The sequence below is a fragment of the Trachypithecus francoisi genome, unplaced genomic scaffold (genome assembly GCF_009764315.1).
Source record: "Trachypithecus francoisi isolate TF-2019V2 unplaced genomic scaffold, Tfra_2.0 Lachesis_group7, whole genome shotgun sequence".
Lineage (NCBI taxonomy): Eukaryota > Metazoa > Chordata > Mammalia > Primates > Cercopithecidae > Trachypithecus > Trachypithecus francoisi.
Genome location: NW_022681472.1, coordinates 24,100,652 through 24,126,140, shown reverse-complemented (window position 1 = coordinate 24,126,140; position 25,489 = coordinate 24,100,652). Strand labels below are relative to the sequence as shown.

The 25,489-nt window shown below is 36.9% G+C and overlaps 1 protein-coding gene across 3 annotated transcripts in view; it reads right to left on the bottom strand.

The window, feature by feature from the left end:
* Nucleotides 1-25,489, bottom strand: part of CUNH8orf34 (chromosome unknown C8orf34 homolog) — a 488,639-nt gene that overhangs the window by 179,811 nt on the left and 283,339 nt on the right. For 2 of the 3 annotated variants that reach the window (XM_033202801.1, XM_033202799.1), the window contains exon 8: nucleotides 11,694-11,829. In XM_033202801.1, the coding sequence (XP_033058692.1) occupies nucleotides 11,694-11,829 (136 nt within the window). The remainder of the gene's footprint in view (nucleotides 1-11,693; nucleotides 11,830-25,489) is intronic. The other variant, XM_033202800.1, reaches the window with a different exon arrangement.

The following is a 25,489-nucleotide window of genomic DNA, read 5'->3' as shown; positions in this document are numbered from 1 at the left end:
AGTTTCTTAGATATGACACCACATGCCTCAGTGACGGCAGAAAACACAGATAAATGGGATTTGATCAAAATGAAAAAGCTTTGTGCTTCAAAAGACACCTTCAAAAAAGTGAAAATCCTCAGAATGGGAGAAAATATTTGCAAACCATGTATCTGATAAGGGTCTAGATACATAATACATAAATAATTCTTACAACTCAGCAATTAAAAGACAGTAGCCCAAATTAAAAATGAGTAAGAAATTGAAATAGATACTTCTCCAAAGAAGGTATCAAATGTCAATTAACTAACAGAGGAATAGGCATGGAGTACTGGCTCACCTTCCTCTCCTCTGTCAGGTGTCTCGCTCAAGGATATATTGTGTAAAGGAGGTGTGAGGGAACAACAACTTCATTGGGTCCTTGATTTTCCAGTATGGTTATTTCTCATTTTGTGTGTGATTCTGTCTATTACAATGCAGGGAAGTCGGTCCATAGATATCACTTAGCACTCACTGGAAGGTTAAGACTCTTGCCCTACTTGAAAATTGAGTGCATAGACTTTCTCCAGACAATATACTATTTTATTTTATTTTAGATTCAGGGGTACATGTACAGCCTTGTTACATAGGTATATTGCCTAATAGTGGGGTTTTGGCTTCTAGTGTACTCATCACTCAAATGGTGACTATTGTACCCAATAGGAAATTTTTCATCCCTCAGCCCCCTCAAACCTCCCTACTTTTGGAGTCCCCAGTGTTTATTGTTTCCATCTTTATGTCCATGTGTACCCAGTGTTTAGCTCCCACTTGTAAGTGAGAACATGTGGTATTTTATTTTCTGTTTCTTAGTTATTTCACATAGAATAATAGCTTCCAGCTCGTCCATGCTGCTGCAAAGGACGAAAAAGATTTTGTTCTTTTTCATAGCTGCCAGTACGCTATTTTCATTCCCTAATTGTAGGGTGCTTATTCTCTGGGTGGCCTTAGGCTTTTCCTGAATTTCTGTACCACATATCACAGATATTCTCTGAAGTCCAAAAATCCTGGAAGAGAAAAGGAGTTTACCCTGAAGAAGGCCAAGCAAAGTCTTGGCCAAGTTCCTCGAGCAGAGTCTTGAGGAACTAAATGGAGAAGCAAAAATATATCCTCAAGTCTGCTGGTATGAACTGGAAACCCAGTGGACTAGTACAGATGGCAGGATTCATAAACAGGCTTTCTTGCTGTTTTTTGAGCCGGCTGCTGTGACTCCTAGATCACTTTTCCCTGCCTCTCACATCATCCATTTCCTTCACATCACAGTCTTGGGAAAGGGTTTTATGGAATAGATGGATGGATGAATAGGTAGATAAAGTAAACATATAGGTTTGTACATCCATAGGGAGAAGAATGATAAGGAAATCTGTCTCTTTATAATCAAGGTGATAGAGGAGCTAGAAAGAAATTATTTAGGCAGATAGTGAGGTCATTGGCAAGGCTTTCCTTTTTAACAAAAAGCAGCCCCCAAACCATTTGTTTTCTAACAAAGAGCAGCCTGTAAAACTGAACTGCAAACATAGATAAGCAAGCTGGAAGGTCGCACTGGTAAATGCTGGCAGCTGTGCTAATAGAAAAGGGCTACCTAGAAGCCAGGTGTGTTCAACATGGAGGCTCCCTTTTGTCACCACGGATATAGTAAAGAACCAGGCAACATGATGCCAGCCAGGTAGAGAACCTGTCTGCACAGTAAAAGATTAAGGTGGGGCGGCCAGCCTCTTCCTGCTCTATGCAAATGGCACACCTGGTCCGACCAATCTTTTGTGCCCTATGTAAATCAGACACCGCCCCCTCAAGCTCATTTATAAAACCTCTGCATTTCACCAAGGAACTGGTAATGCATTTTCTCTGGGACCCCTCTCTGCACCCCTCTCTTCTCTTTCTTTTGCCCGTTAAACAAACTTCTGCTCTGATCCTCACTCTGGTGTGTCAGTGTCCTAGTATTCCATGGCCATGGGACAACGAACCTCGGGTATCACCTCAGACAAATGATGCTGCTTCAAAAGTACTTCTATTTATTTAGTCAAAACTCAACAAGAACTATTCTTAATATTTTACTCACTTGAACAACCCTTATGACAATTTCACAGACCTTCAATTTAATATTTCTTTTTTTTCCCCTAAAATATACTGTGACTTCTCTGGATTTAAATGTATATTTGACTTCTTTTGAGATATATATGGTCAGTTTTTTCTCTTGAAATAGACTTTTTTTCAGAGTAGATTCTGTGCTAAAAACTGAGGTAACCACTCCATTCCACTACAACCCCATAGGCAAAAATTATCATCCCCAGGTTCATACAGAAAATTGAAGTCTACAGAGGGTTTTTTTTCCATACGTTGTACAGTGGCCAAGCTGAGATTTCAACCCTGATACCACTTGCTCTGAAGCACCAGCTCTTTGTCATGTAACAAGAAAGGCTTTGAGATGGTGTGTGTGAGTGTGCACACATGTGCATACAAGGCCCTCCCTCCCCTACGAATCACAAAACAGCTACCAGAAGGAGTGGGGTTAAGGAGACTCTTGCATTGACTTACAAGCAAAAGAAAAACCATGAAATTGATGTGGCCCCCAGATTCTGGCTGGCATTTGTTATTTTCATGTCTTCCTTCATGCAGATCTTGAATAAACAATGGGAGCAGTATACCAATATTTCTGAAGGTGAGGCTTTTTTTCCACAGCAACAGCTCTCATCAAATTGTAACCAATCACATCTGGGATGACGTAGCCATTCTAACGTGTTTTATTTTCTCCCACGGCACTATCATCATCTGACATTTTGGGTTGCATTTATTTGCTTGCATGTCCGATTCTAGCTGGAATACAATAAGTTCCCAGAAATCAGAAGTGTTCATTTGTATTTCTAGAGCATATCACAGTATCTGACACAGAGTAGTGCTAGATAAATGCATTTGGATTCAAATTAAACGTTTCTATCACTTGAAACACGGCAGTAGATGGTGCATTGTATACATGACTCAAATGGAATCTTTTACATCTCTAGGACTGGGAGGTCAGCTTTATGGAAAACTACAAAATTTAAACAAGTGATAGTAATCCTTTTTTGTCCTTATCCATTTTCCTTCATGTCTGTTTTGCTCACCATTCCTTCCCATGGGAAGTTGCTGAATATAAATGTATAAAATAGTTAAGAAAAATATCATAAACAAAATGAAATCAAATATAATGTATGGTTACTTATGTAGGTTTTCTCAAGTCAACTAATAAATAATATAGACAATTTGAAATGAATTCACATTCATAAGACTTGACATTCATCTTTTTTTCCAGCTATCACCAACAGTGATCTACTTGTGCTTTATCAAGTCCACGTATAACTAGACTCAATATATTAACCCCATGATACTTAGGAGAAATGAAGAATAATCTCTGGTTGAATTACATGAGACAAATCAGTTAGAAAACAACAAGCTATTTAGGAACGAATTTCTCCTGGGATTCTCATGCTGTAGTTTCTGAGCCAGTATCAGTGTATGCTCTCTATAATCCAATTTCTTTTAAAATGGCTTTCGGCTCCCTTTTTTGTGCACTATTGATGTTAAGCATGAAGGAATGCAAACACTTGCACCATCAAAAGCAAATAGTATCTTACCACCCGGAATGCCCTGGCATGAGTCCACACAAACAAGATTTAACTCCTGAGAATGGCAGTGGGTAGACAGAATTAGTGGGTGGTCTTTCCAGAAAAATGGCTTATAAACTTCATTGAAATAGTAATTTAGTGCCTTGGTATCAGCAGTTGTCTTCTAGTTATTGGTATCTTAACTGTTATATTAAAACAAAATTCAAGACATTAAATAGAGAATTTTAAGGCAATGCTCAGAATTTTGCAAATTATAATTTTTTAAGCCACAAAAATTTTGCTGATAATTACTGACAATTTGCATTACTGACCTACCAACACTTTACTTTTTTGATATGGCTTACTTTGTACTGTGTCTCCTAGGCAAGAAATGCAGCTTGTTTTGCCCATACCATTTCAGGATATGTAACTGTATTTGTGGAATCTTCTGTAAGTCCAGCCAAGACACTCATTGACTATTTTAAACATCTACCTTATAACAAATAAACTCAACAATTATAAGAACCACTACTATATCCTTCATAGCCAATGCTCTATTTACTCAAAATTGTTGTTTTATAAAGACTTACTTCACTCATGATCTAAGAGGGAAAATAAGATATTCTGGATTAGATTCTTTATAAATTTTGATGGTGAGTTATCTATTAGCCACGCATTTTCCCATTTGCCAAACAATGCCATTTCTCTGTTTAAGTCACACAGATTGCAGCAATGTTCACACCAGACTAAGGCTGTCAAGTGATATGAAAGTAACAGGATAATTTCCAGTTTGAAGACACAAGCTATTTTGTACTTTTCTAGCCTCATGTGAAAAATTTATGAAAAAAACTTCTATTTTTCTTTATTTCTTATAACTATGCTAAACAACAACCCTTGTGTTATATTCTTGATCCTTTAATCACTTTTTGGCACAGAACACTCTACAGAGCTATTTAACGTAGCCCTAATTTCTCTTTCCCTGATGCCTGGAAAAGTAGAAGTTCCTTCAGTGGTTGTGTATCTCTGAAATCTCTCGGTCATTGCCAGTATAATGTGTCAGTCCCATCACTGATCACATCTTCCAGTCAGGTTCTGAATGAGAAGAATTCTTTGCAGATACTTCTTTGGCATGATGATTTCAATTCCTTTAAATATATACCCAGAAGTGGGATTGCTGGAACATATAGTAATTCTATTTTGACTTTTCAGCAGAAGCTCCACACTTTTCAATATTGGCTATATTATTTTTCCACCAACAGTGCACAATTGTTCCCTTTTCTCTACATCCTCACAGGTATTTGTTATCTTTCCTCTTTCATCTTTTTGATGACAGCCATTCTATCAGGTGTTAGGCAATACCTCTTTGTGGTTTTAAATTGCATTTCCCTGATGATTGGTGATGATTCGCATTTTTTCATGTTATCTGCTGGCCATTTGTATGTCTTTTTCTGAGATATGTTTATTTCAATCCCTTGCCCATTTTTAAATTGGGTTCTTTGTTTTCTAGTTATTGAGTTGTTTGAATTCCTTATATATTTTGGATATTAGCCCCTTATCAGAGTACGGTTTACAAATATTTTCTCCCAGTCTGTGGGTTGGCTCTATTCAGTGTTGCCTTTGCTGTGCAGAAGCTTTAGAATTAAAAAGAGTATGCCACAGTGATATCTGCATTCCCAATTTCATTGTGGCATTATTCACAATAGCTAAGTTATGGAACCACTGCAGGTGTCCATCATTGGATCAATGCATAAACAAAATGTGGTGTATATACACAATGGAATATTATTCAACCTTTAAAAAGAAGAGAATTCTGTCATTTGCCAACAATATAGATGAACCTGGAGGATATTATGCTGAATTAAATAAGTCAGGCACAGAAAGACAAATAGTGCACAATCTCACCTATATTTGAAATTTAAAAGGTCAAACTCATAGAAGTAAAGAATAGAATGGTGGTTACCAGAGGCTGGAGGAAAGGAGACTAATGAAGAAAGGGAATATGTTGGTCAAAATGTATAAAATTTCAGTTAGACAGAAGGAATACATATGTTTCAGTGATCTCTTGCACAAAACGGTGACTACAATAAATAATAATGCATTGTCTATTTCAATTACTAAAAAAGTAGATTTTACATGTTTTTACCACAAAAAAAGTATAATTGGTAATGGATTTTTTAACTCACTTGATTTAATCATTCCATAAAGTAAAAATATATCAAAACATCATATCGTATCCCATAAATATACAATATATACAATTATTATTTAAAACATTTATTAAATTAAATGAAAAAATTAAATCATATTTAAAATTAATTTAAATTAAAATTATTGCTCTTATTGCTTGATAAGAGCAATAAGGTTCTGGATATACTATATGCAAACTCACTTTCAGACACTGTGACAGTAGGGGTCAAAAGATGTGCTACTTTTCCTCACCCATCATAAGGGTCACAGATGACACTCCTATAACAAAAGACAAGGTAACCAGAGAAAAGCATAACAAATGTATTTAACTAAAATTTTAAGTGACACAGGAGCCTCCAGGAATAAAGGCTCAAAGACCCAGGAGGAGGAAATCTGGCTTCTATGTCTTGCTTCGAGGAAGAAAGAATGGCTGAAGACAGGAGGAGGAGAGAAGTCAGAGAGACATTGCCTCTGAGGTTCTACCAGTTTCCTTCAGTTCAAAGTACCCAACATGCCAAAGCGCCATATTTGGGGTAGCATGATCTGAGTCCCTATAACCCTACAAATAGTTTACAACTAGTGGAATGTTTGAAAAAAAAATTAAGGAAAATAAAAATCTGAGGAGTGGACTCCACTTTTTACGTTAACTTGGTCATTGATGGGCTCTTCGCAGAAACCCTCAACATCACTTGAGTCTTATTGATTCTATATCAAGATGGTTGATAATATCTTAGCATTATAGTATTATTTCAATTTCACAACACATCCATTAAGCTCACTTATTACAGTTCTATGAGAAAATGATTTCTTGACCTTGAAACTCTAAGAAACAACAACAACAACAACAACAAAAAAAAACATTGCCACTTTACACTGTTTCATTGATCACAGAAATCCTGAAAGATGGACCAGAGATTTCTCCCCTGGCCAGTCAGAAGTCTTAGGCAGAGAGAAAACACTCAATGTCAGGAAAATGAGTCTCTTTTTTCCTCAATATCTTAGCATTTTAACATAAGTTTCTCAAAAAGATGAGGAAAAAGACTCAAAGCATTTTAAACTGCTCAAGTATTTATACGGTAATTATCCCAACATGCGAGAAAAAGAGAAAACTGAGTTGTTTCTAGTTATCATCTGCAGTCTTCCCAGTTGCCCTTGGAAATGATCTCCAAGGCTATATGAACTCCCTTTCACAGCTAAAGAATCAGATTTTAAGAGCTTTCCCTAAAATGACATACCAGGTAATTTAGAGTGTGGATGTGAGATCCCTTTGGTCACACTCCAGAGCAGATTGTCTTTCTATTCTACCTTTGTGTAAACTCTTGAAAGGTGTCGGTAAGTAAAGTGATATAATTTAACATTCGTTATCCTAAATTTTCTTACTCATCTGCACCACACTATCTCCAATCCTGCAATATTTGGAATTAAATCCTGATTCCAAGGTTAAAATCCAGTGTCTGGTTTTGCTCTATGAATTCTGCATTCTCCTCTCATCTGTCTCTTCCCCACAAAATACAGATGCCCAGAAAGAAAGCAATGGGGATGAGCGCAGTTCCCTAAATGAAACAGTCATTTTTCTACGTGTTGGTCTGATCTACAGCACTGAATTTCTGACTGGCTCACTCTGTCTGGATTCTGAGGGATTTCCTGGCTCTAAAGACTGCAGGCTGCTTGCCTTAAACTCGTGCCCATAACCTGACACTCTGAGACATTGGAATGCTGTCTGTATCTTCTTGGCACTGGATCCTTCTCCCACTGGCCTGGCCAGGCTCTTTCACCTGCATTCTTCCAGACCTGATTCATTGCTTACCCTTGAAGTTCTAGCTGAAGGAGATTAGAACATGCAACCCCAAAATATGCTGTTTTGGTATACTGATTAGTTTGAGCTGAAGGCACTTAGAAAACAGCAAATGCAACAAGAGGCTTGCTTTGAACTTCTCTCATCTGCCTAAAGACAGAATCTCCAAAAGGAACTTCATCATTACCATCAGTCACCTCCCTGGGAGTTTCATTAACCAAGGAGGATGAACTTTTATCACAGGAGAAGGAGGCTAGGAATTGACACCATGCCCAGGTAAACTTTCTCACAAACTATCACTGATTATCCCAAAGACTCATTCTTCTTTCCCCAAAATCATTCTGTCTCCCCTAAGTTGCCTACATTCCCCTTACCCTCTCCCCTATGAAGAGGGTATCTAAGCTCCTGAATCTCACTAGGTTTTTGGGTATTCACTTTTCTTTCCTGTGATGCCACTTAGTTCATAATAAATTTGTAGACCTTTTCTCCTGTTAACCTGCCTGTTGCGTGTTTATTTCATAGATTCACTTATCAAATGTTTAGAAGGAAAAGGGACAGTCTTTACTCCTTTGAACGGTGTTTCTATAATTCAGAGGTTACAAACAAAGGCCTCCAGACTTTAGACAGATAGTGTAAATGAATGAAGCTAAGCTGACCAATGAAAGCGCACTGGAGCATGACTGCTGGCCTCAGGGTCTAGAGAAGGAGGAAGCTACTACTGTGATATCTCTCCAGAATATAGACCCAGTGTTATCAGCTGCACTGATTTTTAAGAGAAGGTAGATATCCTGATTTTTTTTATGTGAGATTGGTAACTAATTGGTATGATCTAAATGTTTGTGCCCACTCCCAAATTCTTATGTTGAAACATAACCCCCTATGTGGTAGTATAAGGAGGTGGGGACTTTGGGAGGTGATTAGGTCACAAGGATGGAAACTTCGTGAATGGAATTAGTGACCTTATAAAAAGGACCCCAGAAAGCTAGCTCATCCTCCCACCATGTGAGGACACCATGAGAAGACAGCCATCTATGAGGAAGCAGGTCCTCCCAGACACTGAATCAGCCAGCACCTTGATCTTGGACTTCTCAGTCTCCTGAACTGGGAGACATAAATAGACGTCATTTATAAGACAGTTTATGGTATTTCTGTATGGTATTTTACAGCATCCCAAATAGACTAAGACACTAATCAAGTGGTATTTCAAAGTATTATGTGGACACGCAATACAACCAGACATTCCCCACCGTGATTCAGCTTATGACTTCTGCCTCTGATAATTGCTCAGCCCTGCTTAGAAAGTATAATTCTCACTATTTTAAATACCTTACTTGCAAAAAGAGAGGTGGGACAGTGACATGGATTGGTGTTGGAGAATTAATGACGGAAAGCTTTGATAATCACATCAATGCATGACAAAAGTAATCTACCCAAAGTAGCACTGGGAGACAGTTCTCCATGTGTCTCTCATGTTTAAAGACACTAACAGCCTTTTCTTCAGATCATTTGTTCAAGAATATTTGTATAGCATGGGGATCGCCAACCCCCAGGCCATGAACTGGTACTGGTCTGTGGCCTGTTAGGAACCTCCTGGCACAGCAGGAGGTTAGTGGCAGGCAAGGGAGCATTACCACCTGAGCTCCGCCTCCTGGCAGATCAACCATAAATTCTCACAGGAGCATGAACCCTATTGTGAACCATGCATGAAGGGATCTAGGTTGCATGCTCCATATGAGAACATAATGCCTGATGATCTGAAGTGTAACAGTTCTAGCTCAAAATTCACCCTATCAACCATCCATGGAAAAACTATCTTCCATGAAATCAGTCCCTGGTGCCAAAATGGTTGAGGACTGCTGATCTAGCACACAGACTTGGAGGATACAGATGGAGGCCCTCCCTGGAGCAACACCTAGGAGTGCTAATGGTCTCTTACAGAATAGTCACACTTTCTAAGTTTAGTTTCCTCTTACATAATATAATCTTTTGCACTATTTGTGTTACTCTGAGAATTCTGGCTCAGGAAACCAGTGAAGATGCTAATACCCTGGTTATTGTTATTGCTGTAAGTAGTAAAGTCCTTGGTCTCTGACCCAGGTGTTTCATGAGTTTTCCTAGTACGCATAAAACATAATATAATATATAAATATATATTATAAATATAAAGCTCCAAATGCAATAAAATCTCAGATTCTCTATAGTTCTTGACAACTGATATTTGTTTTTTCTTCTTTAAATTCTAGCTATAGTAGCTGCTCTAAAATGAATAGTCTAGAATCTTCTTCCATACTGTTTACCACATTTATCTGAATCAATATATTTCTCCTTTGCTTTTGAAAGTAAAACAATGCCTTATTCTCCATCAAAACAGTCATGAACTTTCATCATTTCAAACAACTAAATCACTTTCTATCTCATTGTTTTTATCTATTTGAGGCCTCCATCTTCACCTTCAGACAATAGCTTGATGCTTACCAATAAAGCAGAATGACTAGTAGGTAGACTGTCAACCTATGTTGCCTAAGTTTCAGACTGTGTTTTTCTACCTATTGGTTGTATTACTCTGGACAAGTTATTCAATCAATACATGCCTCAGTTTTCTTATCTATAAATTGGGGATAGTAATAGTAATTAACACTGAGAATTATCTGCAAATTAAATCAGTTTACACATTTAATGTCTTTAGAATAGTATGTGGTTTATAGCAAGAAGGTAGTACATGCCACCAAATATTAATGCATTGAATGTTTGTTGAAAAATTCTGTTATGTTCTGACTTTAAATGCAGGTTGTTTATGATTTACAGTTTATCATTGGCAAGCTGAATGATAATTTAGGGCTACAAATGTGCTTGGTCCTTTTGCAGTTCAAATCCTCACTATATTAGAAAAACACTTTTTATAAACTTTCCGTTTTGAAAAAACAAACACCTCATATCCCAGTCTGCTACAAACGACATGAACCAAGCATCAACCCCTCTCCAGTCATAATGTAAATGTACAACTATACTACAAAGTTTATAACAAAATGTCATATAACTCATCCACCAATGACTGTGTTCACTCAGGATGCTTAAATATTGTCACATAAATATTAGAAGTTCTCTTCACAGCCCTACGAAGAAAAGTCAACCACCAAATATTACTTGTCTGAAGCAATGTTTCCATTGCTGTTTTCACTGTGCTATGCTATTTCTCTTAATGGCCTCAAATAACATCCTTGATTTTCTAAGAGCTGTCCTTTCTATTTTTCTAAGCCTGTGAAAATTTAAAAAACTTCCAAAGGGGTAAAGCAAAAGAGAAAAAGCTACAAAAATCTGGTTTGATTTTCCTACACTTTCCTCCCTCCCTATATCCAAGCAGTTAATCTCCTCTCAAACAGTACAATAGAGCAGCTAGACATAAAGCAAAGGAGATAAATTTGGCCAGCCAGTACATTGTTCTTGCTAATCTGGACCATTTACGTAAGGGTTAGAAGGCTTGTTTTATCATTTAAACAGGCTTAAAAGCCTCTTTGCAAATGAGATTTAGTTCCTACAAAAGAATGAATTCTAGCTATTTGGTGAGTTTCTGCTAGACCAGCCCTGGGAGCTGACTTGGCAGTAACTACAAGCTACTTCTTTGGCCACATACAGTATATGCAAAGACTGCTTCCAGCTGCCAAAACTGAAAAGCGTCAAGCTGATTAAATTCTTTCCAGGAGGTGAACAGGATGAGGGGCAGGTTAAGAGGTCAATAATATCAGATCTTAAACTGTACCTGGCCAAACTCTTCCTCTATGCAGGTGCTTTAAAAGTGGCTTTGAATGTTCAGAGCCCTTAAATTTTCTTTGAAAGAGAACAGAATGGCGGACAGAGAATGAAATTCAGAGACAGAAGACATAAAATAGTCTCAAGCTGTGAAGTGAAGACAATCTAAACTCTTTGATTCATTGTTGGTGTGAGTGGCACTGGGCACAGGATAAACTGCATAACTAACCCCCCTGCCAATATTAGCACAAAAGATCACTGGAATGAAAAGATTTTCTTAAACAGAAGAGTACAATCTTTGCATTAAAATCTTAGATTTTAAAAATCAAGATCATATTTATATATACTATACCTATTATGTCTTTTACCTGGCACACCTTGAACAGATGTTCAGTGTGACCTTGGCCTGAGGCTCAGCCGGGTAAGTAGGACGGCCTTGGTTAAATTTGCTCCCAGAAGGTACCAGGGTTGTTACTCCCTCCATTCTTAAATCATTAAGATCCTCTGTAACAACACAAACAATTACAGAGAAAAAAAATTAACTCTAGCGGAATTAAGGAGAAAAATTCATGTTTTCAAATATCTGCCATTAGTTTGTCAAGCAAAACAATATATATCCCCTTTGCAAAAATCTAACTACACGTATCAATTATTTTTCAAATTATTTCTAGACGTAGTTGGAGACAAATTATATGTGAAGATTTACAAGAGACAAAACGGTGAGAGACTGAATATATGGAGAGTGGGCAGAGCACTTATGACCACAGACCACTGACACACAACTTCTGCCATAGCCATACCCACCGGGGAAGACAAACTATAACCTCTGCAGCAATCAGCCCCAAATGTTCAGGACTTGGTCAATGACTGCCAGCTCTCCCATTTTTTTCCTTTGTTCTCAACTCAGAACCAACCACACAAAACCAAATATGTTTCAAAACCAATTGCATAAATCCTCTGCTTCTAATTAGTCTGCTTCCAGCCTCCCCATCAACAACCTCCAATCAAAATATAACTGACATCTTCCCCTTTTTCACTCTCAATGTTTGCTTTCTACCTTCACCTGGGGAGGATAACAGTAAACCTGAACAGTCATGCCCCAAAGGTTTACTGAAGCCCACTTCTATTTTTCCCAGGTCCTCAATCAAAAATGAAAAGACCTAAATTTTCCCTTGAGATTCAGCTATGTTACAACATGTATATGATCTCCTACTTCATTCAGAGAACAAGGAAGCTTGTAAAAAGGATTCCAATTACTTGCTCTCAGCTTTAGCACTAAAGATACATAAAGTTTCAAAAGATAAATCATAATTTTTACAAAAATCTAATTCATTACTGAAGGCATAATGTATGTGAGGAGGAAAATCACTGTCTTCTGATGACTAAAGATCATAAAAACATCCTAGATCCCTCAAAAAACAATCAGGAGGATTGTATGTTTTAATCGGATATTACAAACGAGGGTCAAATAAATTGTTCCTGAGACGGTGACAACTCAGTCTAAATCAAGAACCGGCCTTCTGGAATCTGAGGAAGGCTTGTCAACAGATTTCTTCCATAGGCATCCCAAGTGAAAGCCTTGTTGTCTACTTGTGCATAAGCAAACTGGAAAAAACACTTAGGGTTTTAACTCAACTTTATAAGAATCATCAAAAACTTATCACCTTGACCTGGTTACCAAGGCTTAGTCCTCTTGTTTAAGAGCCTACGTGCCAATTCAAAACCTGGTGCTTCTGCAGAGCTAATTACAGACTCTCCTCTTGATCTCATGGTTCCTCATGCAATACAGACATTACTACCACCTCGGAACACACAACACTGTTCAACCAGCATTAAACACTCATGAGAGATTGTTACTCTCTCCCTCTCACATTACTGTTCACCACTAGAACACCCTATTTTTGCTACTCTCCTGCCCCTACCAGAAGAAGTGAACCCATGATTTTCTTACCTCAGGAAACTTTCTGCACTTCAGTATTTTTAAGAACTGCCATTGAAAACCCTGACCAAATATTATTTGTTGCTGGATCATATTTCAAAACTTGAAACTAGAGGTTATGAAGCAGAGTATGCTACCACTAATTTATGTGTCTGTGAGATATAGTTCTCTATTGGAGGTAAAATTAGCCCAGATGGCAGAAATATTGTATGTACTTGAATTTGTTAACTGGACAAAGACCTCAGAGTAATATATATATACAGGTACAATTTTTTAAAAAAATACATGACTTTGGGGTGCTCTGGAAACAAAGGGTTTTCTAACTCTGCTAGAACCTCCATCAAACAGAGAAGATGTTTAAAACACTTTTAGATACACTCCTGTTCCATACAGATGTAGTTATTATAAAGATCGAAGCTAATGAAAATATAAACAATACAGAAGCTAAAAGAAATGTTCTAACAGATTATTTTGCTAAAGAGGCAGCCTTAATCAAGGTTATGAACCTATCTAAAATTTTAGAGAATAAATCTCTGCAGTAATTATAAGACACCATTATAAAATATCAACATTTAGCCTCTGATTCTAAAAAAATAAATAAATAAATAAACCAAAAAAAACAAAACAGTTCTAGCTTTACTCAGATAATCTCTGGCATTTTTGGTGGCACCAGATGGCTTCAAATGAACACTAGTTAAATTCCTCCATGAAATGACTCATCATGGTACAGATAAACTGGTAACAATCTTAAATCTTCAGAGTAGACAGCTGACTCAAGACCTTCAGAGGGAGATAATGACCTCAGAGAGTAGACAGCTTCTCCCCACAATATTGGATCAAGATCTCTGGTGTACTTGCCATTTTGTTTTCTATCTACTTAATTACAATCATTCTTCTCATTTTCTAAAGACCCCTGGTAGTCACCCACCCACCATGACTCTTTTTCTCCTTCATTTTATTCTTACTAAAATTTCCTATCAGAGCATAATCATTTTCTAACACTAATCTTGGATTATCCTAAATAGTAACCTTCAAGCTCATTGATTGCTGGATATGCTATCCCTCACGAAACTACCATAATCAAAAACTCTTGGAAAATTTCAGTCTCATCAAATGAGACCACAGGGAATTAAATCCAATGGCATTTCCAGTTGAACTTACATGGATAAATCAACCTGTGATTTTGCTAGTGTCCCTTTCACACACACACACACACACACAAACCCTATTATTATAATCGATTAGTTAGAATCTATGTAATTATAAATTTGAATTCAACAACCTTCATAGGAAGATGAACCAACTATTTGTCACCTGGAAGAGACTAACAGAGATTCACATGTGTAACCCAACTAATGAACAGCTTTGATCCCAACCTCAGGTCATGAATAATTTCTTTTTTCTGGATCCCTGTGTGTTCCTACCAGATACTAATTTCCTTGCATCTAGATAGCTGGTCCTGCTTGCTTTATGCACACATACGTCATGCACTATAAAAATAACATTACAAATCTTACCAGTACACAGACACCCTAATTCTATAGATCATCAAGACTGGAAATTTTAACTCTGATGCAAACTCCTAAATGAGGCTATCCTTTAGTATTCAGGCACTTTACTTGGAGGAGTTACTGATTCATTGTTTATACAAACAACCAAAGCAGTTTCCAGCCATAGGAACCATGCAAACAGAAGACTGCAAGACATGTATCACTAATGCTGGCAGAAACTATAAGTGATACTACCTCTACCTTAGATGGAATACAGATCCATCTCAACTGTTGGCAAGATAGTTGAACAATTGAATTCTTCTGGATTTTTTTTTTTTTTCGATAGGCATGGTGGTATCTATACCATTGCTGATACTTCTTGCTATACAGGTATGGTAGAAAAGTCTACATGTCAGCTTGACAAAAAACTACTTGATTCTCTAATTTTGGTCCTCGTGACCAGTGAGATTTGTTCTTCTAGACTGGGTTGGACAATTCAAGTTCTTGGTTCTGAAGAACCAAGTCAGTCACCCCATTGGCTCTGAAGAACCAGATCAATATTAAATTGACTTAAATTGTTTTTGTTTTTATCATTGTGTCCATGATGCTGGTACACTGAATTCCATATGGAGGCTTAAATGCTTGTATGTGGCCACTCTCTCATCAAATGATCGCAATGATGAGGCAACAAAAAAGACGAAGAAGATCTCGTGATACAATTGACTAAGGATACAAGTGAACAATCATCAAGCAGTGAAGCTCTGGATCCCTCACCTTACCTTTTAACCAACATCCTTTTGCCAAAAAAAGAGAGTGACAAAAGGAGGTGTGATTAAATATACATGTAGATAATAGGTAGATCTTTTATTTTTATTTATTTTTATTGAGACAGAGTCTTGCTCTGTCACCCAGGTAAGAGTGCAGTGGTGCGATCTCGGCTCACTGCAACCTCCTCCTCCCAGGTTCAAGCAATTCTCCTGCCTCAGCCTCCTGAGTAGCTGGGATTACAAGCACATACCACCATGCCTGCATAATTTTTTCTATTTTTTTTTAGTAGAGGCAGGGTTTCACTGTGTTAGCTGGGATGGTCTTGATCTCCTGACCTTGTGATCTGCCCGCCTCGGCCTCCCAAAGTGCTGGGATTACAGGCGTGAGCCACTGCACCGGGCCAGATCGTATGCAGCATTAGAATGCTGACCTCTGCAGCCATTGGCTCAAAACATTTCGGACTTCATCAATAAAGATCAGTTTCCCTTGTTTCACCCCTATTTCCAACTCAGAACCAACTGAAGAAAGCCAAATGCGCTCGCAAAACCAATTGCATAAGATAGTCTGTTTCTAGTTAGCCCTTCTTCAGTTTTTCCATGCCAACAACTTCCAATCAGAACATATTCAAAGCCTTCCCTTTAAAAACTATTATTATAAAGTTTTCCTACTCCCCTGCATGCCTTTGGGTCTCTGGTAAATGCAGGTGATAGTGGCTGACTCCCATGCTATAACCAGCTCTGAATAAATAGATAAATATTCTCTACTTGTTTTCATTTGTGTAGTCTTCATTTATTTCCACAATGGCAACCTTCAAATATCTAAAGGTTTGTCATAGAGAAGACATATTAGAGTTCCCCCTGTGCCTGCAGAGAAGAAATGTGGATAAGAGGAGTGTGCTTCTCATCAATATAACAACATTTTAACATTTATCGTTGCTCTAAGGCATACTGTACAGTGCTGTGTAGGAGATGTGATCACCCCATTCCTGGAAATGTTAAAAGCAGAGGCCGAATAACTGTTGATAGTGGGCAAATTAGAGTTTTGCAGAAGCATTGTGCTAAATGGTTTAATTCAACTCTAAGCTTCCCATACATTCTCATCACACTTCTATGATTTAGGATACATCTGTTAAAAAGAAGACATTAATTACGTAAAAGAAGAGTGTTTGTTTAAATGAAGCAATCACCTTTTGGGGGCCATTTTGTTATGAATTAGAACTAAAATTGCTTTCTCGATTTTTATCTTGGAGGCACAAAGCACACCACATTGACTTAGTAACGTCTTTCATGCTGATACGAAGAAATTATGTGGTTAATTCTGGGCTGGGGAGCCCAGACACGCTGGCCCCTCATTACCTTTAAGGATATGTTCAAAGGCCAACATCATCAACTATCTACTTGCTTCTGTACCATTTTTCTACTAATAAGATACAGAATCGTGGTATGGAGCTCCATGGCAATTATCTAAGCATTTTAAAATTGTTTGACATATGTAGAGAAGGTAATAAGACATGAATTTCATGACTGCATTTTGATGAACAGTAAAAACTCCCTGCCAGAACTCTCCTTTCATGTGCAAATTTGAGTGTATTTAATGAGACTTTTTGAAGATTTCCTAGCAGCTCCTCACACCCCATCTGGATAGCACCTCTTTTTTCCAGTTCAGAATAACTGTCACAGTGTGGGAGAATAGAGAACCCTAGAGTCAGAAGTCTTCTGGAATTCATTTGCTGGTTCACTGGAGACTTCAGAGTGCTGTAAGCAGAAACTGCTTCAACAACTGCTATGGTTCTTGTAGTGTCAGATGTGACTGTGGCAATGGCAGTGAAATTGGCTCCTGCAGTCTTAGAAGAGGCCTCACTCTGAGAAATATCCAATCTTTTTTTCTTTCTTTACAAATATTCATTATTTCAAAGATGATCAATGAGCTCCTAATAACTACTGAATACCTACCAAGCTCTAAAGGGTGACAGAACCATAAAAAAACTTGGTTTGGTCATGGGAAGATACTAATAATCTATGCTAAATTTACAAAGAACAAAAACAAAACAAAATACAAATCTAGGTCTCACTAGCTCCATTTCCTTAACAACATTATTTAAGGGAGCAGGTGTCTAGGATTAAATAATTAAGAGAAGTAAAACCCCCAAAATGCCTAAACTTAGGAAAGTTTGGAAAGTTTATGAAAATGGAAAGGGAGAAAAACAAATTAAATAAGATTCTGTCCAAGGACTTTTTAATACTGTTTAAGTCAAGGGAAGAAATACCAGGAACATATCCTAGATGTAGAAAACTGAGAATCTTTGAATACCGATGGTATTGAAGGAGGTAAAAATATGCCATTCTGGCATGTTGACTATTTTGAGTTAAAGGCATTTGAAATACAGCAGGTGTAAGAAAATTACTCTGACCTTCATTCTGTTTCTTAAAAACACAAAAAATGAAATTCTTATGTGAAAGATACCCACCTTATACTACAAGAAAAGCAACTTCTTATCATCAAGTACAAAAAAATTGAGATGGAGAGAATTCTGTACAAATCTTTTAAAATATCTCAACCTGTAAGCCTTCCATATTATTTATTAGATTCTTCACAATTTACTATTCTTTGTTTGATTCAGTATATAAGTGATTGACTGTTTTTGGATCTTCATTTCCTTTTGAGGGCTCCCATGCCATGTAAAACCGTATTAAGTATTAAATAAATTCATAGGATTTTCTTCTGTTAATTTCTATTGTGTCAATTTAATTCTCAGGCTCAGCCAAAAACCAAAACAACAACAACAACAACAACAACAACAACAACAAAAACACCTAGAAGGGAAGTGGTAAAGTATTGCCTCTCCTAAAGTATCAGAACCTTTCTGCCTTTTCTTCCTTCTTTTTTCTTTCTTCCTCTCTTTCTTCTACTCTATCTTTCTTCCTTCCTATTTGGGGGCTTCTTTCCTAAGATATTCTCCAAAATATTCTCTACAATATCCAGCCCAGTGCCATAGATATGGGAGATATACCATCTTTGATTGCAAGTAGATAAAAATTTAGTCTGTTAAGAAGAAATTTGGTAAACTAGAAATTTCTTAGAAGCAATTAGGAATAGTTTCCACAACAAAGAAATTTGTGATTCTTAAGATAACAGTAGTAAAGAAGGATAATATACAAATCAACTGACAGGAATTTTAAAAAATATACTTGCCCTGTTTAGATGCTTTGAAATTGAACTGTCTAGTAAGTGGGAGAAGAATGTTAAGAAGATAGGTAACTATAATATTATGTGATCAACTCCATCCCAGAAGAAAAATAAATGTTTTAACTGTTATATGAAATATATAAGAAAGCAACTGAGGTTGGGGGTAAAATGCCAGCTATTGTCTTTTGGCACTTGGCCCTATCCTTACTAACTTCCATGCACCCCTGTATTGGAAGACTAGAAAACTAAGAATTGCATTGCTTACATTCTTTTACTACCTAGTTTGCCATGTAAAGTTTAGAATTTGTCAAGCAGCTGCAGTAACTAGATTTAACAGGTAGAAGAGAGGTAGAACCACTCATTTTCCTCTAGCAGCAGCTCCAGTTGGGTGGATTTTGTAGGTACAAGGGCTGTTGGTTGATTATTTTTTTAATCTCTATACTTCTATTAACATTACAAAAGATTTATGAACTCTGAAGCAATTTCCTGCAGTTTTCTAACTTCTGGGTAGCAACAGCCAACACCTGCACTGCTGTAGCAGAGGTTCTCCTTGAGAGGGCTCTGCCCTGCAGCAGACTTCTGCCTGGACATTCAGGCATCTCCATACTTTCTCTGCAATCTAGGTGGAGGCTCTCAAAGCTGAACTCTTGTCTTTTGCACAGCAGCAGGCTCAACACTACGTGGAAGCTGCAAGACTTGGGGATTGCATCCTCTTAAGCCACGGTCTGAACTGTACCTTGGCCCCTTTTAGCCATGGCTGGAACTAGAGTGGCTGGGATGCAGGGCACAATGTCCCAAGGCTGAACAGAGGCTCAGGGCCCTGGCCTGACCCACAAAACCATTTTTCCCTACTTGGCTGCCAGGCCTGTGATGGGAGGGGCTGCTGTGAAGATCTCTGACATGCCCTGGAGATACTTTCCTCATTGTCTTTGCCATTAACATTGGACTCCTCATTACTTATGCAAACATCTGCAACCAGCTTGAATTTATTGCCAGAAAAATGGGTTTTTCTTTTTTACTGCGTGGTCAGGCTGCAAATTTTTCAAACTTTTACACTCTGCTTCGCTTTTAAATGTAAGTTCCAATTTCCGATCTTTTCTTTGTGAATGAATATGGGTATAAACTTTTACCAAAAGCCAGGTCACCTCTTGAATGCTTTGCTGCTTATAAATTTCTTCTGCCAGATACCCTAAATCATCTTTCTCAACTTCAAAGTTCCACAAATCTCTAGGGTGGGACAAAATGCCACCAGTCTCTTCGCTAAGACATAACAAGAGTGACCTCTGCTCCAGTTCCCAAAAAGCTCCTCATCTCAATCTGACACCACCTCAGCCTGGACTTCGTTGTCCATATCACCATCACAATTTTGGTCAAAACTATTCAACAAGTCTCTAGGAAGTTCCAAACTTTCCCACGTCTTCCTGTCATCTGAGCCCTCCAAACTGTTCCAACTTCTGCCCATTATCCAGTTCCAAAGTTGCTTCCACATTTTTAGGTATCTTTAGGCAGTAACTCACTCCTGGTACCAATTTTATGTATTGGCCCTTTTCCACACTGTATAAAAAACTTCAGGAGACTAGGCAATTTATAAAGGAAAGAGGTCTAATTGACTCACAGCTCTGCATAGCTGAGGAGGTCTCAAGAAACTTACAATCATGGCAGAAGGTGAAGGGGAAGCAAAACACATCTTACATAGTGGCAGGAGAGAGAGAGCAAGGAGGGAACTTCCAAACACCTTTAAACCATCAGATCTCAAGAGAACTCCCTCACTCTCAGGAGAACAGCATGGGGTAAACCACCCCCATGATTTAATCACCTCTCACCAGGTCCTCCCCTTGACACATGGGGATTACAATTCAAGATGAGATGGGTGGGGACACAGAGCCAAACCATATCAATAGTACTTTCTTAAATGTTATGCAGCTAATATGACTGTAGCCTGAGATGTATAGGAATAGTGGAATGGAATATTAAAACAGAGTTTAGTCTCAGATGATAAAGGGAGATAATCAATAATTATAATAATTATGACATTATTATAATAATCATGAAGGAAGATATCAATTCTGTGTTTCAGAAAGATAACTGGCTAGGCACAGCGGCTTGTGCCTTAATCCCAGCACTTTTGGCTGGAGGTCAAGGTAGGAGGATCACTTGAGCCCAAAAGTTTGAGACAAGCCTGGCAACATAGTGGAGCGTTGTCTTTATTTACTTATTTATTTTTATTTTTGAGACAGAGTCCTGCTCTGTTGCCCAGGCTGGAGTGCAGTGGCACAATCTCGGCGCACTGCAACCTCCACCTCCCAGGTTCAAGTGATTCTCCTAATTAGCTGGGACTACAGGTGCATGCCACCACCATGCCTGGCTAATTTTTGTATTTTTAGTTGAGATGGGGTTTCACTATGTTGGCCTTCCTGGTCTCCAACTCCAGACGTCAAGTAATCTGCCCGCTTCAGCCTCTCAAAGTGCTGGGATTACAGGCATGAGCCACGAACCCTGGCTGGGGCCCTGTCTTTAAAAAAAAAAAAAAAATAGCTGGGCATGTTGGGGCATGCCTGTGGTCCCAACTACTCAGGAGGCTGAGGTGGAAGGATCTCTTGAGCCCAGCAGGAGGTTGAGTCTGCAGTGGGTTCTGATTGTGCCACTGCACTCCAGCCTGGGAGACAGAGTGAGACTATGTCTGCAAAAAAAAAAAAAAAAAAAAAACACAAAGGTAATTGTAGGTATATTTATTAAAAACCAATTAAATAAATAATTTGCTAAATTAAAAAAAAATTAATTGTAGGACTTTTTTGGAATATAGTCAATATTATGGAAAATATAACCACTATAAAATATTCCTCAATGACATGAATAGATTCAACTAAAATATTCAGTGAATGAATTAATAAATATATTACTCATAACTACAAGTGCATTTCTTATTAAGATATTCGTACGTAAGACTATACAATTATATATTCAACTAAATATCATGGATATAGTTTATATAGTGAATATATTCAATATACTGTAGAACTATACTGTTGAATTCATGAGTCACTAGCTACATGTTATTACTGAGTGCTCGAAATGTGGCTAGTCTGAATTGAGTTATGCTGCAAGAGTTAAATATACACAGAATTTCAAAAAAAATAGTACAAAGAAAATAATGCAAATATCTAATTTATAACTTTTCTATTGACTACATGTTGAAATGATAATATTATGGATATATCAGTTTAAATGTGCTATTAAAATTAATTTTACCTGTTTATTTTTCCTTTTTTAATGTGAGTACTAGAAAATTTAAAATTACTACATTGTTTCAATTATATTTCAATTTGTAACTCATTATTTTTCTATTGGACAGTGCTATTTTAGAATATATGTCATGAACATATTAATAAAAATTATATTTTAAAATAAACTCTCCTATGTTGTATTGCTTTATACTAAATAAATATTCCTTAAATTGATATAAAGAAGAATATGTTCATTGAATATATTTAAGAATAATATTCATGAGGTAAATGCAATCATATTCATTGATTCTGTTCAAAAGAATATTTTAAAATTATTTGCTATACTCTTATCTGGCTCTATTTTCTTCGTAAAGCCCTTATCATTACTTCACTTTGTACACACATACACACTTACACACATACACACGCACTTAAACATAAACACACATTTACATACAGACATATACATACACACACACCTATTACATTTATTTTAAAATACCTTTTTCTTTTCTGACACCTTAGAATAGAAATTTGATCTTTCTCATTTATTATTATAATCTCAGTTTCTTAGAAGTATGTCTAGCACATAGTAGGCATTCATTGATATTTGTTGACCATAAGATTTTGTATAATTTGGTAATTAATTAATTGATCAACTGATAAATTGATTGACTTTTGGAATATTAGTTTTCGAAGGAATATATTTCTTGCACTTAACAGCCACTGGAAAAATTTTAAAAACTGTAAAAGGGAGATGTGGTGGGAAGCAGGGACTAGGAGTAAGAAGAGAAAGAAATGTATTGAAACGTAATTTCAGAGGAAGATTCAGTAGGATGCAGTGAACAACTGAATGTGCCATCTGAACAGGTTTCTCTATCTTACCACTTTTAGTGAATACAGGAATAGATAGTGCTTCAGGTTTCATGCATGCTGAGATAGAGCTATCTTCAAGATATACGTATGGACGTCTGGTAGACACTCAGAGGGACAAGTCTGGATCTAGTGAAGGAGTCTGGAACGGAATTATAGACCATCTGACTGAGAAAACCTGGAACAATTATCAACCCAGTAGTTAAAGTTGAGCAGTCACACTCCTTGCCTCTAACTATTTTTACAAGTAAAATGTGTGCATTATATGAATGTTATATTTAAGAACTTACAAAGAAGAGAGTACTACATTTTTTTTTTCTTTTCATACTAGGAAGCTCAAAGCAATAATTTGTTTTTAAAGGTACCCTTTAAAAGTGTGTTGTATCTTGAGTTACTGGAACACTACTGAGGAAAATGAACTAATTTATGACCAAAGACATGAGTTTTCATCTTTACACAATAGCAAATAACCAAGAATTAATCAAACAAAAAACGTGTTTTGATTTAATTTAAGGAAATAACAGCTGCCTAGATGAAATAATCCCAGGACGTTCTTTCAAATGTAATCCATGAAATAATTTGCAGCTGCTTGAACTAGACAATGTGGGAGATGAGTGAATTTTCACATCTGTTTCAAGAAACTTTATAACTAAAATTAAAAGCTTTCCAAACATTAGTCCCTTCACAGTGATTCAGTGATGGGTTACACAAGTATTTTATGGCAGTTTTTCCCTACATTGCAATTGGTTTGTTGATTTATATCGATAAAGCTGGTTTGGTCAAAGGTTTTAAGCAGATGTTATATATTCTGAGTGAATTATTAAAAATAAAGCAAATGTTAAGAAAACAGATCAGGACTTGGACAAGTTTAAATAAAACATATATGAAAATATTTTTGTTATGTGAGACAGCTATAGTTCCTAAAAAGGGGAAAAGAAAAAAAAGGAGAACAAAACATAATTCACTTTGTTGAGACATATTCTGGTTGAAAGATGAAGGAAAGATGTCCAGGTCATGTTTCTGTTGGTTTTCTATTTTTACCATCATATGTTACATATGAATTTAGCATTCTTCTTTAGTACCTCAGAATAGTACAACTTCAAATTCATAAATAATCGAGTTTATAAGTAATAAGAACAAAATACATGTCAGAAATTATAGGTTTTAACTTTTTAGGTTAACCTTAGTTTAAAAACAATTTAAGTTCGAATTGCATTTGGAAAAAGAGGGTCTGGTGGAATTTAGGTACTGCGTTGAAATTTTCCATTTTAATAACATAAGAGTGAGAAGAATATTTACTCTTCTTGACCACATGAGACCAATAAAGAAAGTGATTAGACCAATTAAATTAGGGAACATGTTTATATAAATTTAAATTTACATATATTCCATGTCTTCTCTTGTTAACTGAAAAGTGTAAAAAACTTTCTGAGATTTTCCTTGTTACTTACCAGTTCCTTTTAAATTTATTTGAATGTAACCATCAATAGCCAAACTCAATAGACAAACACAGGATGACCACAAACTTTGTAAAAATTTGTAGACTAGAATTTGTGTGTTTAGATTGCAAATGAATCACAAGACTTATGCTAATTGAACCCCTCATTATTTAAATTGTGAAGGCTCTTCCATTAGTCAGAAAAATAAAGACATCTGGGAGTGGTTTTCTTCTTCCAATGTGGAAGAAAATACCAGTTCTAGCAAATTCAAATCCAAACACTCCCCAAAATTGGTTTTCTGCATCAGAGTGCATCTTTATTATTCTTAGTTTTCACACACCACAAATACAAAAGATTATATTGTATACAGTTTGTTTCCTGTAACTTTTGTCACCCTGTGAAGGTTTAACAGACAGAGGTTAGAGACTGAACAATTCTCTTTCATAAACATCACAGAAATTCCTGGCATGTGAACTGATGTCAGAGGAGGGTTATGCCTGGCCTGGTGTAACTGAAAGCCCAGTAATAGCTTTAATTGAAGAGCAACACATTGTAAGCAACACAAAAATCTAGAGATAATGTCAGAGGAGGAGTTGTTGTCTCAGGCACCAGATTGGAGGGGTACTAGGAGAAGGCCATGGAAAGGAGACCAGCACAGAGGGTAGAAGGGTTCAGGAATACAACTGGAAATCAGAGTGAGGAAAGGCAGGCAGAACGTTCAGAGTGTCGACCTGGAGAAGACAAGGATGGGACCTAGGTAGTCATGAGGAGAGACTGGTTAACCTAAAAGACTAGGATTATATAAATTATTGATTATTGTAAGATGATGGGTTAAAATGTGTAATTTTTTTCAAATATAAAAAACACTGCAAAATCTCGCAAAAGCTCACCATTTTAATTACCATTTTACAGTATATTTATTCAATTCAAATTCTCCCAGGCCACTTCTCTGGATAAAAAACCTTATATATTTAATATTTCTTGAGAGTAAGTCAGTCTTTTTGAAAAGGTTTTCTCATCCCAGCATTTTATTTATGGAATTTTTGCTAGCCCTGTTAGGTACCATTATATTACAGAAAGCATTATTTCAGTCACTATAAATGACACATCAAACATATTTATTCTTTTTAGTTGCTGACCCTATTTAATAGAATGTTTATACTCCTACAGCCCCTGTGTTAATAAATAAGATCCTATGTTGAGAACTTCCTATGTGTCCTTCATGAATGTGTTGGCTGCTCATGA